The 16,174-nt window shown below is 38.6% G+C and overlaps 2 protein-coding genes across 2 annotated transcripts in view; one reads left to right on the top strand and one right to left on the bottom strand.

Moving 5' to 3' along the window:
* Window positions 1–890, bottom strand: part of LOC139733942 (WD repeat-containing protein 17-like) — a 58,857-nt gene extending 57,967 nt beyond the window's left edge. Inside the window, exon 1 of the mRNA XM_071644754.1 lies at window positions 712–890. The gene's annotated coding sequence lies outside the window, so the exon portion shown is untranslated. The remainder of the gene's footprint in view (window positions 1–711) is intronic.
* Window positions 891–8,071: 7,181 nt separating this feature from the next.
* On the top strand, window positions 8,072–15,772 carry LOC139733927 (gem-associated protein 8-like). The gene is made up of 3 exons (XM_071644741.1): window positions 8,072–8,114; window positions 13,843–14,675; window positions 15,409–15,772. The coding sequence occupies exons 2-3, from the start codon at window positions 13,863–13,865 to the stop codon at window positions 15,529–15,531; spliced, it is 936 nt and encodes a 311-aa protein (XP_071500842.1). The 5' UTR covers window positions 8,072–8,114; window positions 13,843–13,862; the 3' UTR covers window positions 15,532–15,772.
* The last annotated feature ends 402 nt before the right edge of the window (window positions 15,773–16,174 follow it).

Genomic DNA, 16,174 nt, shown 5'->3' with positions numbered 1-16,174 from the left:
AACGGTTAGTTAGGGTTTAGATAGTCTAGATCTATGCATTTCAAACCGTTACTCTGTCTCTGACTTAGTTATACTGCTGGGCTACCCTACTAGTCCCTGGTCCAAAGTCAATTTATGTTACGGATCACTGTAGCTGAAGAATGATGCTTGCAATCAGAATGTTTCTGTGCTTCTAGTAGGAGTATGACCATGATGACGACCTGCGATTAACGACCAATGTGTGTATTTACACCTATTTGAACTGTATGTCACTACTCTCCGTCTTTTATTTCTTTTTCTCTCTTCCTCCCTCCTCTTGTTTTTTGTTTCCCACCTCAGCCCTTCATTCATTTTGCAACACACTGTATATCACTTCCACTCATCTGCATGTAATAATTCTTTTTTAAGGGGACCTTGTTTAACAAGCTGTGCTTTCTCAAGGTCCCCCACGCAACATTCCATGTAAATATCAACCTTGTTCAAATTTTTGTAATTATACTAAGCAATGTACTTGTCCCCAAAAGGGGTTTGTGACACATGAGAATGGTGTGTGGAATAAATTAAATTGAATTGAATTGACAGTGTTGCCTGTTGGACAACACTCAGCAGTACGGTATACGTTTAGTGCAGTGTACACTGCAGTACACTGTAACGTTAGATTTATGGCCCATTTAACTGGGCCTGAGAAGTTTCTACGAGTGAGGGTACGACATAAACTTGGAGATCAGTTACCTGCTCGACATGAAGCCCCAAGTTATAATGTACGTGAATGGAGTAGAAAGATGAAACTCTATCGATGCTTCTTCTGCCTGTCGAAACAAAACTCAAAATATACGCAGGAATAGAGGACAAACGCCACACCATCAAATATTAGCGGCGGTTGATAGATAGCGAACAGCGGGCTGCTTCGGCGTCGGTGAGATGCATGCACTGTACATTCGGCCCGACACAAGATGTGTACCGCTTGACTACTCGTATGTTTACCCTGGTGAGGGCAGATCATACTATGTACATACAGCTTCTGCGGATCCGGATTGTATACTGTGATCAAAGGGGGCGCAACAGAGGTTTACGATTTATACGGCACTGTTACGATTCAGAGCCTTCCATTACAAGGCTCTGTTACGATTCATTCACTGAACATTGATGTAGGCTTCTCAGAAGTTGTGAGGGGCGTAGACAGGGCAAGGGAGAGGGGGGGGGGGGGAGATATGCATCCCTAAGGTGGGGGAGAGATGTATAACCATTCGGGGAAAAACTTATTTATATATTTCATTTAATGATATTCTTTTTATTGTGATTATGATTATCACTCTTCTTTTTTTCGTTATGATTACCATCATCATCATTCTTATTAAAGTTTATTATTAAGTTTTATCGTCATCTTCGTCATCGTCACCTCGTCTTTATTTCCATATATCTGTCCCTCTGATGGGACAGTGTCATTACATATTTATCAAGAGGCGTATACAACGGGGATGGAGTAATATGACGCATAAATCTTATAGGGAGAGCGGGGTGAGTTGGAACGCGGGTCAAGTGGGACACGTTCTCTGAATCAAAAACTGTTCAATCAATCAGCGATTGTTTATGGCTTATATCTACAATAAACCCCTTGCAACCATACATCACACTAAGAAAGCCATGCAGTTCGGCAAATTCTAAATAAGTATAAATTGCTATTGATTTTTTTTTTTAATCAGGTTAATTATCCTGTTGTCTTTGTATATTCATGATTTCAAGGGCACAATTTAAGCTGGTGGTGAGCCTTATTGATATGCAGCTAATATAGCTTGTTTTTTGACAAATGCCTGCATGGTTAGAGTGGTCCTACATATTTATGTATATGTCATGTGCGGGGACAGTTCGGACAGCGTGTCCTTGTCCCTCATTATACCATTACATGTATTTGGTATTGAACAGACATATTAGGATGAAAGTTGAATCAAACAATATTTATTACCCAAATTCACAGTTGATGTACTCTAAAAATAAAATGCAAAGATCAATAAAGATAATGGAGATACAGCAGGCCTAAGTTTATATTTATTAACTACTGGGCATAATTTGTTCAGAAAACAAAAACAGTTCAGATTTTCAAACACATTATTCAAACTTGTTTTGTTGAAATGAAGATCATTTTAAAGCATGTTTGACTGTTTTTATTACCAATGTTTCATTACGCCTTCCAACTTTGACATTTCTATAGGATGTCCCACTTTACCCCCACCGTCGCTCCCATTTCTCCCTTGCCGTTGTCCCACTTTACCCACGGATGGGTCAACTTCTCCCCCAAAATAAGGGTTTTATTTCTTTTCATTAACTGCAGAAAATTGAGAACAGTGCCACCCCCAGCCTGCCAGCTTATGGCTCTTTATGTATTACACCCATCTTGATTACACCTATAATAAAATGAACCTTCATGCAAGCCCGAAAGCAAATGTAATCATCTCTTCTATAAAAAGATATAAGAAGAAAATCGGCGAACTTGAAATTATGTCCCACTTCTCCCCGCTCTTCCCCTACTGTTATTGTGATCATCGCTATCTGTATTATTATCAATTACTTTTGTTGTAATATTAAAACAAGCACACAATAAAGCGAGCGCCTTTGTAATTGAAAGGCGCGTCAGCGTTTGCACTTTCATATTGGACAACACTGAACAGTTCGGTTACCATATCACTAAATATTTCTTTTTCTTTCTTTCTTTGGCTGAAAGCTCTTTCAAAATTCCAACAAACTGACTAAAGAGTGCACCAGATCGTTAAATTTTAATTCTAAAAATTCAAATGATTGTATCTCTCACGAAAAAGAGTGAAAATTCAATCCCATCAGAGCTATGGAGTTCCGCTCGTTCCACCGCCATTAGGCCTATTAACACAGTGAACAGACTCAAACATAGAAATTCGATCTAGTCATTCATGTCTGAATTGCCTCATTAGTTATGCCCCCAATGAAATGTTTAACAGATTGTTGAATATCAGTTTCAGTAAAAAAAAAAAATGCATATATCCTTATAGTCTCCATATCGAATATACAAAACTTTATATGAAGACATATACTTTCAATACGCGAAAAAAAAAATGAGGTGACCGTCTCATATACCACAATTTAGCTATTCCCAATGTCCCTGATTTTTTTTCTTTTTATTTGAATTTTTTTAAATATTACCCTAAAAGTGTACACCAGATCGTTTAATTTCAGTTTTAAAAATGCAAAAGCTCCAGCGTGTGTGAGGGTCAACTTCCCATAGACTTAGGCCTATATCCACGTGATACGGATACCATATAAGCCATGTCTTTTAACATCAGTTTTTCCTATACTTCTCGATTAAACATTTCTCAGCTTATTTCCCCAAATTGTGCACCAGATCATTGAATTCCAGCGCTAAACTATACTGCAACCAATCTCCCGAGTGCGGGAGGAGGGATGTATAATTATTATAACCACACATGGACATACATGACTCGTTTATTAATTGAAACACCTGTTTCTGTGAAAAGCGTCACAATAGCATTTCTAAGATGCTTTCCTGCTTTGATCTCATCGTGCATCACCGACAGCCATGCAGCCTTAGTCCATGAGTGTAGTATATAGGTCCATGATTTCACAGTTTATCATCACAAAAGTATAGGCTTGTGAATTTGTTGTCTGTGGAGATAGTATAGTCTTGGAGGTGGTCTCTGCGGCATCGTAATCCTCGTTGCCTTCTCAAAGCAAAAGCGTCCCGATTGCCAAGGGGTATAGTCACACACAAAAAAACAACAACTCATGAAGCTTGTGAGAAATTTCTTGCAGATACCGGCGCGGGGGCCGCCGCCGGTAGGCCTCCATACGCCTATCATTATCATAGGACTGATGGAGGCAGACGGTCCCGCCGATCACCGTCCGGCCACCGGACGATTGCTTAGATATCGGCCTATTATGGCTGATGGGAGATAGTCCGGTTGCCGGTGGGTCGTCATTGGATCAATGCCAGGACCGGACCCCGCGCGAGGAATATCACCAGAGTTCGCCAAGTTTTGACCTAAAATCGACAGGTGACCGATATGTGATGATATCGAGAGGGCATTGTTGCGGCTACGTGTCCATGGCCTGCTCGACTTCTCCAATAATAATTATGGGCGATGCCGAAGTTCCAGTGGCTACCGAGTGGGCTGTAAATCGGCCGGACGCCGCCCTGAGTTGTGACCATAGCCAAAGGGAGGCAAAATAACTGTTCTCCCTCGACTTTCGGATCCTTTTGTTGCAGCGGCTCACATAGGCCCTGATGTAGTCACCATCGAAGGGGAGGGTTCGGAATGAGAGGAGAAAGGTGAAACAGTAAGGTGAAGGAGTGATCAAAAGTTGAAGGTTGGAAACTCATGGAGATATTAAGAGGGAGACGTGAAATTGATATGAATTCCGACATATGTTTCACGAAACGATAAGGGACTGTATGAAGCAAAGTCGGTGAGCTATAGTCGACTTCCTCCGCGCTCCAAGTTCCTCCTTTCGTCGTTTTGATTTCGAGATCATGTCGTGGTCTTAAAACTAACACAGGTAAATCTAGTGATAGACCTTTTCCACACACACACACACACACACACACAAATGTACAAGCATTAGGCCTGTATCGAACAACCTCCTACTTTATATTACAGATTTTGACAAGTTTGGGTCTTCTTAAAAACATATCTTTTTCAGAATTATTTATTATGCTTTTAATTTGTTATTTAATTTGTTTGATATTTTGTGTGTATTATAAACTGAACATAAATTGTGAGAGATGTATGACGTTCTTCTTCTTAAAGGACAAGTTCACCTTCAGAAACATAAGGATTGAGAGAATGCAACAATATTAGTAGAACACATCAGTGAAAGTTTGAGGAAAATTGGACAATCGATGCAAAAGTTATGAATTTTTAAAATTTTTGTGTTGGAACCGCTGGATGAGGAGACTACTACAGCTTGTGAGTCATATGCGTACAACAGTATAAAGAAAATGTAAAAGAAAATTCAACATATTTTCACTTTTTTCGCATAATAAAAGAGCTCTTGACTTGCCTCTTTCTAAAGGCAGGGGGAATAATATTGCCCATAACATTTGTCGGTAACGAGTCAAGGGAATGTGTACTTTTTTCAAAAGATGGAATTTTGTGAAATTCTCTTTATATTTTCCTTATATTGTTGTACGCAAGTTATTCATACACTGCAGTAGTCTTCTCATCCAGCGGTTGCTGCACAAAAATTTTAAAAATTCATAACTTTTGAACGGATTGTCTAATTTTCCTCAAACTTTCAATGATGTGTTCTACTAATGTTGCTACATTCTCTCAATCCTTATGTTTATAAAGGTGAACTTGTCCTTTAAGTGACGTCTTCAGTCCAAAGGTTGGCGACTATGGACCTTCACTCTTCTGTTCTGTTCATGGCCGCCTTGTGTACATCACAGAACTCAGTTCTGTGCATACATGCGGCCACACTCTTTCCTGTCCATCTATGTTTACACCACACACTGCCCTGGCGTCCTCTTCATCTCCTGCCTTCTATAATCCCTTCCAGTACACTTTTTGGGATGTTCTGATGTCTTTTAACATGGCCAAAATATTTGAGTTTTCTTGAATTAATGTCTTTCATCAAGGTTTTTGTGACATTCAGATGATCTAGAACATACTGATTTGTTTTCCTGTCTGACCATTATAATGCGGCACAGGCGTCTGAATATCAACATCTCGAATGCAGCCAGCCTTTTCATATCATTCAAGAACAGTGGCGTATCTAGGGAAAACGGCGCCCGGGGCAAGCGCGAAAATTGCGCCCCTAATTTCTGAAAAAGTGTTCCACCCCAACCCCATCCCAGTAGGGGCTTTAAACACAGTCCACATGATGTACTTTTTCAAGCACTTAAAAGGGGTCATTTTGAGGGTGATTTAAATGTAATGAATGTTGATAAATTTTGGCGAGCGAGCGCAGCGAGCGAGCCGAAAATTTTTGTATTTCAGCTAACAAAACATGGAATTCTTGTCATTTTTTGCTTATTAAATCTTACAATTCTAATCAAGATATAGTGACGACGATAACGATTTATACCAACAAACTGAGGACTTTAAAAAATACTCTAAATTAGTAAGCGCGAGTGAGCTGAAATTTGTATATTTCCGCGGCATCATCACGATTTGTTCTTAACTCTTTTTTCATACATTTTGGCGAGCGAGCGCAGCGAGCGAGCCGAAAAATTTGTATTTCAGCTAACAAAACATGGAATTCTTGTCATTTTTTGCTTATCAAATTTTACAATTCTAATAAAGATATAGTGACGGCCTTATAGATAACGATTAATACCAACAAACTGAGGACTTAGAAAAACTACTCTAAATTACTACGCGCGAGTGAGCCGAAATGTGTATATTTCCGCGGCATCATCACGATTTGTTCTTATCTCTTTTTAAAATAAATTTTGGCGAGCGAGTGCAGCGAGCGAGCCGAAAATTTTTGTATTTCAGCTAACAAAACATGGAATTCTTGTCATTTTTTGCTTATTAAATCTTACTATTCTAATCAAGATATAGTGACGACGATAACGATTTATACCAACAAACTGAGGACTTTAAAAAATACTCTTAGTACGCGCGAGTGAGTCGAAATTTGTATATTTCTGTGTCATCATCACGTTTTGTTCTTATCTCTTTTTTGGGGGATAAATTTTGGCGAGCGAGCGCAGCGAGCGAGCCGAAAAACTTTGTATTTCAGCTTACAAAACATGAAATTCTTGTCATTTTTTGCTTATTAAATCTTACAATTCTTACAAGATATAGTGACGACCCAAACTGAAGACTTTAAAAAATACTCTAAATTAGTACGAGCGAGTGAGCCGAAATTTGTATATATCCGCGTCATCATTACGTTTTGTTCTTATCTTGTTTGTTTTGGGTTGTTTGTTTGTGTTTTTTTTTGCGCGTCCAACCCCCCCCCCCCCCCCCGTATGTTCGAAACCGTTGGCGCCTTCTTTTGATCCAATTGGCGATCGCTTCAGAACGAAAGAAATGGCAGCCGCTGCTCCGTGAAACATTTGCCTGCTAAATATAAAGTGACATGTGTGAACACAATAGACATTGTCATTTTGTCCATGTCATCATCACGTTTTGTTCTTACCTTCTTTTTTATATAAATTTTGGCGAGCGAGCGCATCGAGCGAGCCGAAAATTTTTGTACTTCAGCTTACTTACAGAACATGGAATTCTTGTGTGAACACAATAAACATTGTCATTTTGTCGGCGGCATCATTTTTTTTTTTGGTCTTGTTTGATTTGGTTTTCTGCTCCCCCCCCCCCCCCCTTTTCCGGGCGAGTTTTTTTTCTTCTTCTTCTTCTTCTTCTTTTTTTTTTCTTCTTCTTCGTTTTCTTTTTCCTTTTTTTTTCTTCTTCTTCGTTTTTTTTTTTCCTTTTTTTTTCCTTCTTCTTCGTTTTTTTGCGCCCCCGGGGAGTGGCGCCCGGGGCACGTGCCCCCTTTGCCCCCCCCCCCCCCCAGATACGCCACTGTTCAAGAATGTCCGTGTTTCACAACAGTAAAGGAGAGTTGAATGCATGTAACATTTTACTAGTCTGAGCTTGGTTGCGGTTCCTTATGTTACTTGATGTTAACACCGTTACTCATTTGGGTAAAGTTAGTTTTAGCCATTCCAATTCTTCTCCTAATTTCTCCACCATTCTTCCCATCTTCATAAACATTTTGTCCTAAATATGTGAATTCACTGACTTGTTCCAGAAGAGTGTATTACCCTTGGTATTTCCACCTTTCGAGACATTACCATGGGTTGTTGTTTTTTTTTTCACTTTCATGTCCAAGCCAAATGCCTTACTTTGGCGGTATGACGTTATCTTATGGTATCTAATTTAATCTAATGGTCATCATATTATTTTGTAACGAAATGACTGATTTCGTAACGAAATAGGCCATGCGACACTTGGCGCCCCATAATGTTCCACCATGGTTCGTCCACCACACTGTCACTGCGTGCGTTTCATTGCGTGCGTACACCGTGACCTCCCTGCGGTGCCTGGCTGTGTGCTGTGTTGTATGTGTGGTGTATGTACGTGTGTTAAGACCGTTGCATACGTGCCTGTGTGTGGCCTAAATTAATGCATCGCAAGAAAGTGAGTATGAAATGTTGTCATATTCTGTTATTCTGCAGGGAAGGAACAATCATTTTAACTTCAACCATGTCATTATGGCATTATCACTCATCGTATTACCAATTACGAAGAGGTCTGGTGGTATGGTAACTTCATTCAAGCTTTGATTTATTCATTGTGATTGTATCGCTAATGTATAGTCCCACCTACTGAAATTCAAGTTTTCAAGTGGAACTAGCTGTAATCATGGTTATAACATTGAATTGTCACCGATTTTGGTTACAATTCAATGTCATTCAATATTATTATGTTATTCAGTGTTATTCAATGTTATTCAATACCTCAAATGCCAAATTACTCTCAAAACTTGGCCAAGTTTGCTCATATTATTATGTCAAAGTTTAGTAGATACCGATAAGTTCATATGTAAATTTATAGAACCTACATGTAGACTAGCCCCGGAGACCCGCCGCTCTGCGGCGGGGTCCTGGCGGCTACCCCGCAGTTTCGTTCAAGTGAGAATCACGAACAACTCCCTATTGCCACATATACGGCAATTTCACAAATAAACCATGGCTAAATGTTCATCATAAACACAGTGACAATATACAATGAAATATACACTACCCCATTGCCTTGGTCCTTCTCACCAATTTATCTGGAAACTGCATAATTTTCCACATTTTTTAGGAGTAGGCGGTCTGCCCTAGTGGAGAGCTTTGCTGCTATTTTGAACGTGTATATCCATCAGTACGCATCTACGCATGCGTAAACAATGACGTCAACGTTACGGACGCAGAAGGATATGAATAATGCATCATCGCACGGTGAATATGCATCATGTAGCGAGTAATACAGCTGTCAATGCACTGCACTGAATGCATTGTGTGCGCATGTGCAAGTAATTGTGAGTTTTAGTGAGCATCGGTGAGCTGAAGATATTTGCCTTTATAAGACAGCATTTTCTGCATCATAAGCAATGAAATGCATCAAACAGTCGCCGATGTGAATCATTTAGGTGTAGTCGACCCATGTAAGTATTCCCAGTAGTTTTTGTTGAAAAATTAAGGAAATACAGCGCCGGAACGGCACCTGTTTGGTACAACATTAAAATATCGATGCCAAAACGGCGCAGCCCCAACACTGTACGTTGTACGTTGGGGCTGCTGGTCGCAGTTACATGTAGACTACATTGTATAGGTCTATAGGCGGAGTACAAGCATGTATATATTCTTTTTTTTTCCAAGTCGTACTTATTATCATTAATATCATTCAAGTTATATCTGTTCTGATTTGCAAGTGTGATGAAAAAGCGAATTGATAGTTACAGTTTCATCTTTCCGATACTTTTTGCCATCTTGTTATATAAACTGTTAGCTTGTTACAGTCTGTATATTACATTTACTCATATTCTTTTTTTTTCCCCCATGTATTTATGCTTGTATGTATGTATAATAGTCATGTATATAGAATGTATGTTCTCATACCGGTACTCCGAAAGGGGTCGAAAGAATAAAGTTCAAGTTCAAGTTCAAGTTCATTGAATTGTCACTGATTTTGGCAGTGACACTGCACTGTATGGTTGGACCTATACACAATTTACTGCTTATTGACTGAATATCTTGTAAGTTTTAAAGTCCTTGTTTTTGTCTTAATTCAACGGCAATTGTGCACTTATACAGCCTTATAATATTATCGTATCAAACTATACACAGCCCAGTTGCTGTAAATTTTAACATGTACACAGCACAGGTATCTTTTAATACCATCTAGCCACATGCTCCATGCTCCATGGCCGGATGGCCCTAGTCACAGGATGCAGCCACATGCTTGTGATTGAATGTATCCGTAGCCCAAGTGGCTTGATGGTTATGGGCAATTCCAGCATTACAGACATTTTATTCAGAGAATATTTTGTAATTTTGTGGGCTTATTTTAACAAATCAGCATTATCATTCTGAACCCATTCATGACTTGTTCTAACACCATGGGTCATCCTGAAGTGTTAACAATAAGAGTCTGAGTTTTGATTTGTTAGTACTTTTGTAATGCAAGATGCCCATATTTCAACCACAACGCCATCCAAAATTTGACCGTCTGCTACATGTAGAAACCTATGCTTTTGTGCACAGTTGAACCATGATGCAGATGCCATTACTACAGTTAACATCATTTGGTACAATGTAGATATGACACAAAATGTTTGCCAACACAGACATTGTATTTTTTGGACATGATTCTTTACCTCCATGTGGATGTGTTGAAAAAATTGTGAATTGGATCATTAAGTAAATTGAAAGAAGTTTTCTTCTGAAATGAGTGCTCAGGTCCTGTTTAAGTTGTAGATTGATAATTGTGTATCGACAACAGATTCAGCATTTACTCTAAGGGTCACAAATGGAGTGTTACAGACATTACATTTTTAGTGTTACAAAAATGACAACTTTGTCCACTTTTTAAAGTCCCAATACTTTAACACAGTTCTTACCTAAGTCAAGGCAAATACCAGTATTAGTATTTTTTGGTACATGTACATTCTTATCAAAATGCTTTGAAATAAATTCTGAAGTGTTGATAACAGTAAATATGGATTAATGAGAGTCAAAGATTGTGTATTTTTACAAGAAAAACATCAATCAAATACATGTATTGCCCCAAAAATTAGTTTTTTGAAGGAAAATGCCTAAATATACTTCAATTGCATCAAATATCACTCAAAGATGGCAAGTTCTAGCATTGGATAATAAAGTTAGCCCTGTAGCTCATATATTTTATCAAATTATTGCAAATTTATGATTTTAAAGAAATATTAAGTATCATTCTTTGTGGAATTGCCCTCATGATAAATCTACAGCCATAGATTATGCAATGTACATATATGTGCAAAGCTATGATGAAGTTGAAAATACACTGTAACAAAACTTTTCTCATGCCTGGTAAAAAAACAACAAAAAAGTTTCTCCAAATCTTGGAGAGAGGAGAGGTGGGAGATCCTTCTAAACATTATGGCCCGAATTCATGAAGGTGGTACAAATAAAACCATGGTTTAAAACCATGGACAAAAACCATGGAGCGCCAAGTGTCGCATGGAATATTTCATTATGCAATCTGTCATTTCGTCGATGAAATGATTATTTTGTCATGAAAAGAAAACATTTTGTAACTAAATGAGCATTTCGTCAACGAAACGATAATTTCATTAACAAAACGGTCATTTTGTCAACGAAATGACCAATTTCGTAACGAAATATTCTGTGCGACACTTGGCGCTCCATGGTTTTTGTCCATGGTTTAAACCATGGTTTCATTTGTACCACCTTCGTGAATTTGGGCCATTGGGGTTTATCTGATACATATGTTACTATTTGTAATATGAATCTTCTGCATAAATGGGAAATTGCAAGCTGGTGCAAGGCGCTAATGTACTTTTGTACCACTTCGAATAATGATTTTCAGTCATGCACAAACTAACTTTTAAATTATCAATACCTTTAGATGAAATACTTGTATCTGAATCTACAAAGTCAGATAAAAGATGAATATTTGCTGAACATAGGAAAAAAATTTACAGCACTGCTGTGTACTGTACATACGTACCCGGTATGTGTCAGACTGATGACTGCGTTTGTGTGAACCCAGTAAAGCTTTGGAAGTACAAACCTGTTACAAAAAGTTTAAGTTTGACACCATTCCACCTGGCCATGATCCAGCCAACTTTAAATGCTGATAGAATCTGGATCTCAATAGAGGCTGTTCATTTAGTAACATTCAGATATCTGTAAGTAAGACAGTCTTAAAAGGAAGTCTTAGACTTCATTTTGGCTCCCCCCCCCAGCAACTAATTTTACTAAAGTCAACCCCTCTACACCACATGTACCATACCCTTGCTAGCGAATGCATGGATGCACACACACGCTTTTGACAAGTGTTGGGGACAGCATGCCTCCTTTCACTAGGTGTACATTGTAGGAAGGCCAGTAGGGTAAGTAGTTTAGAGTGGTATTGCAAATTAAATGAGGGAGGGACACAAGGGATTCTTTCCTAGAATACTTCATACATTTGTATGTGCTAGGAGACAAATCTTGCTGCCCTCTTTTATAGTGGTTTGTTGAATACTCTCTATATTCCTCCTATTGTAGTGATCCCATGCAGCTGCTGCATGTAATCCAGATGGACTCTTACCAAAGTCAAGTACCGCTTCTCCTTTGAAATTAGATCAGAGCAATGGTTGAAATTCCCTTTGAAGAGTACTGTAAAAGTGAATATTTTTGCCCAGTTATTTGTTTATGCCCAGCCGGGTAAGAGAAATTTCACATTTTTTTAATTCCGCTGAATCAGGACATTAACTTTTGGAACATATGGCATGCAAAAATACACGTATTTGTGTACTTTTAATCTTTTGTGCTAGCCTCTTGTTGCACAATGTCCACTTTTACAGTAGTAGCTTTAGCTGTGATACTCTGTGTGCCTTTGCCTAAGTCTTGTTGAAGTTGAATTCCGAATGTTTGATGTGGTTTTAAACTGCTTTCATATCTGTTCTGAGTGCAATATGACTATATTATGGTTCTGGGTTTTTCTTACGAGTGACTCTCAATTATTTTACATTTGGTTGGGTTGAACCTCATTCCCCATACATCAGCCTGGTTTATTAGTTCATCAGAATCTTCCTCCAACAGGTTTTCATCCTTTGGTGTCTCAACAAAATCATTAAAGGAGACCTCCGGATGATTTTCAGATTTTTACATTTGAACAACAATAAATTAGTTATACTGAGGACAGCGTTTCAGAATTTATGATAATTGGGATGAAAAATAAGAATATTTTTAAAATATAGATCAAATTGTTATGAACAAGAATGATGACATGGCAGAGTCACCATAAGAATGCATGAGTTGGGGCTCAAGGAACCAGAACAAAAGAAGAAGGCATGCATAGATTATACACAGGTGAACTCGCAAGCAAGCAGTGTTGTAATGGAATTACACTGCTACATTTCTGAAATATGTGAGCCTCCTATGTCATCATCCTTGTTCAGTGTAATTTTTTGAAGGTTTTTCGAAGTATTGTTTTTCTGCTCAAGAACCACAATAAATTCCACAAATCTATGTACCCCATGGAGTTGTCGATTTATGTACTACATGATGTGAAATTATGAAAATCGTTTGGAATGCCCCTTTAAATCAACCAACCATCTGCAAACAACCACACAGTATGTACTAGATATGTTTTCATGAATGTCATTTATAAACGTGAGAAAGAGATGAGAGCCCAAAACTGTTCCTTCAAGAATGCTACTCGACACCGACTTTCATGAGTGAAACTATCCATTCCTTGGTCTTATTTCTAATGCAGTAATATTCAATCTGTAGAAGAAGATGAGTTTAAGGCATAACATCAAATGCTTTAGACACATCCAAAATGCCAGTCAGTTGTGAGTTTGTTGTCTAAGTTTTGGAGTAAATCAAGGGTTCTTGCAATGCACTTGGATTCCCGTGATCTTGCTTTATGAAAAGAATGCTGATTATTTACTAAGATATCCTATATAGTCTGATGTCAGACTTGAAACTTTGCAGCAAATGAGTATTCCATATACAGGCATATACAAATCGACTGAAGCATGATGATCTCATAACCAATTTCACTACCCAGTGGTTATAATATACACCTTTGTACAGGTTGCATGTTTTATCAATGTTTCCTCAGAATGTCGGAATCAATATATAATCAGAATCTCCTGTCTTTCCATCAGATAACTTGGCTACTCAATGCATGATGGCTGAACTAAAGACAGAAGGACAAGAAAATGAGGAAGACCACCCGTGGTACACAGCAGCAAAGTATGATCGCTACTGGAACCACTACAGACAAATGAGAGTGTGGGTTGACAACCAGTATTCATGGCAGTCTCAGTGTCGGGAGTCGTCCCCCAGCACATGGCTGCATGCATATAATCATTACTATTGGAGTTATCAATGGTGGTTGTATCTTTCCAGCTTCCCAAGGACAATACCCCGTCAGTCTCCCCTTCAACCTCATTGCTCATCTGTGTCTCTGGGGAACATCCCATACAACCAACATTATGTAAATCCACACCACACACAGAGCTATTGGACATCAGAGGAAGTACACCATGAGAAGAGCTCCCATCTACCTTTTTACCCACATTCAGCTACTGAAAAGTATCGCTGTAGTAAACATTACACAACTGACCAGAGTGATGTTGACTACATGGACAATACCTTGAGTGAAACCCAGCTAGATGATGAAGAAAGTGACATGCAATACTACATTGAGGAAGATGATGAGGAGGAATTTGAGATTGAACTAAGTGAGGAGATGCGTCAATTTTTTCTTCAATCACAAAGGCACAAGGAAGAGCTGAAAGAGATCAAACTTGCATTTGATGAGAAAAGAAAGCAGGAAATGATGGAGAAGAACAAACTTCCAAAGACATCACAGGATGAAGCACACATGGAAGATGAGTTTCTGCCTGAATTTTCCATTTCTAGGAAAAGTAGAATGAAGAACATGATGGGTGCACCTCAGGAGCAGCCAGGCCAGAGAAGAGCAAAAGAGATGAAGGTGTGTATTCCAGGACAGACATATTTTTGCATTATGTTCTAAAGAATAATTCACTAAACTGAAGACTTGGTAGTTTGGGGATTCATGGATGACCCTTTGAGTCAATTTTTATTCGCTACCCAACGGGGTACATAATTAAAAACCATGAATAGCAAATTACTATAGTATGTGCCTCGAAGCGAACATTTATCGATGACAGTCAACTTACTTGTGATTCTCCAGTTGTGTGTGTACTTACACAGAGATCAGTGATAAAACTGGACACAATTCGTTGCAGGAATTCTTACCTATATCCGCATCAGGCCAGCCTTCCCACCCAATGGTATATCCAGCAAACAGTTCACAGCATGTTTTTGTTTTTCATATTCACACAAAGGGGGAAGGGTTATATTCAGACAGTAATTATTTTTTACATGTTGGGTTAAACTCTTTTACAGAAGATATCATATCTATATTTAATGACCTTATTTCATTGAATGAAAAAAAAATGAGCACTATTTCCTCATTATACAAAGAAATCAATGGGATTTGAAAATCATTTGTTCTGCCATTTTAAGACAAGATTATGCCATATATTTTATAAAAGATTCATCCTGCAATAAAAATGAAGGACTATTATTTTGTTTTTCATGTTGCAAAAAGAGGATACGTCAAATGATTATCTGAATTTATTACATTTATACACTTTGATAAATCTGCTTCACTGTTTTGATTGGTTCAAATCAATTGGCAGATGCTGTATGGGAAAGACTCCCCTGCAATCCATGGCATGGAGACTGCAATACAGATGCAGTTTGACAGGAACTGTGACAAGAAGCAGCCCTCCTTCTGGCCATCTGTCCCACTAAAGATGTGACTTTATGCGCTTACTGAACGTCTTGTCATGTTCCACGAGGGAAATCAACATCAAGATTTTATCCACATGCATTTAGTCTTGCCTTTACATGTACCTCTCAATTCCTTTCATACTGGAGATTATAGTGTGGACAGAGAACGTGGACTGCTGAATAGACTGTGTCAAGTCCCAAGGATAATCATGAAATTGGGTCGGTAGTTTCAATGATGAATGATTCTCAAGGGCTTGTTGAGAACTGTAGCATCCCGCAATGTACACAATGCTGTAATACAAATGTAGTACAGTGTAATTGTGGCTAAGGGCACAGTAGACAAATTGTGGTCGTATGCAGTTAGTCTAATTGATACATGTACACTGTACCAAGACTGGCGGTCATTGCATGCCAACACTCATTGCTTCTATGTAACAGCATAATCAAGTATCTGGCAAGGGTATTTTGTAGTTCTCGAGCGTAGATTAGGTTCACCGTCGACAGCATTCTCAAGAAAGAGGAGACTGATGTATATGTACAGTAAGGTGTGAGTTTTATGAGAACTCAAAATGGGTTCTTTGTTTTGTAGGATGCAATGAAAACATCCTATTCTAAGAGAATATGTGGAGTGAATTCCTGACATTTGTTACCTGAAATCTAACAGATCGTCAG

Source organism: Diadema antillarum, unplaced genomic scaffold, assembly GCF_040938485.1.
Source record: "Diadema antillarum isolate AM-2024a unplaced genomic scaffold, OU_Dant_1.0 seq00000506_RagTag, whole genome shotgun sequence".
NCBI lineage: Eukaryota > Metazoa > Echinodermata > Echinoidea > Diadematoida > Diadematidae > Diadema > Diadema antillarum.
Note: the sequence above shows the minus strand (reverse complement) of the source record. Positions and strands in the feature narration are given on the sequence as shown.

Coding starts and splice junctions, on each gene's coding strand:
- LOC139733927 (XM_071644741.1), top strand. CDS start 13,863: ATGATGGCTGAACTAAAGACAGAAGGACAAGAAAATGAGGAAGACCAC. Junction 14,676..15,408: donor GAAGAGCAAAAGAGATGAAG/GTGTGTATTCCA, acceptor ATCAATTGGCAG/ATGCTGTATGGGAAAGACTC.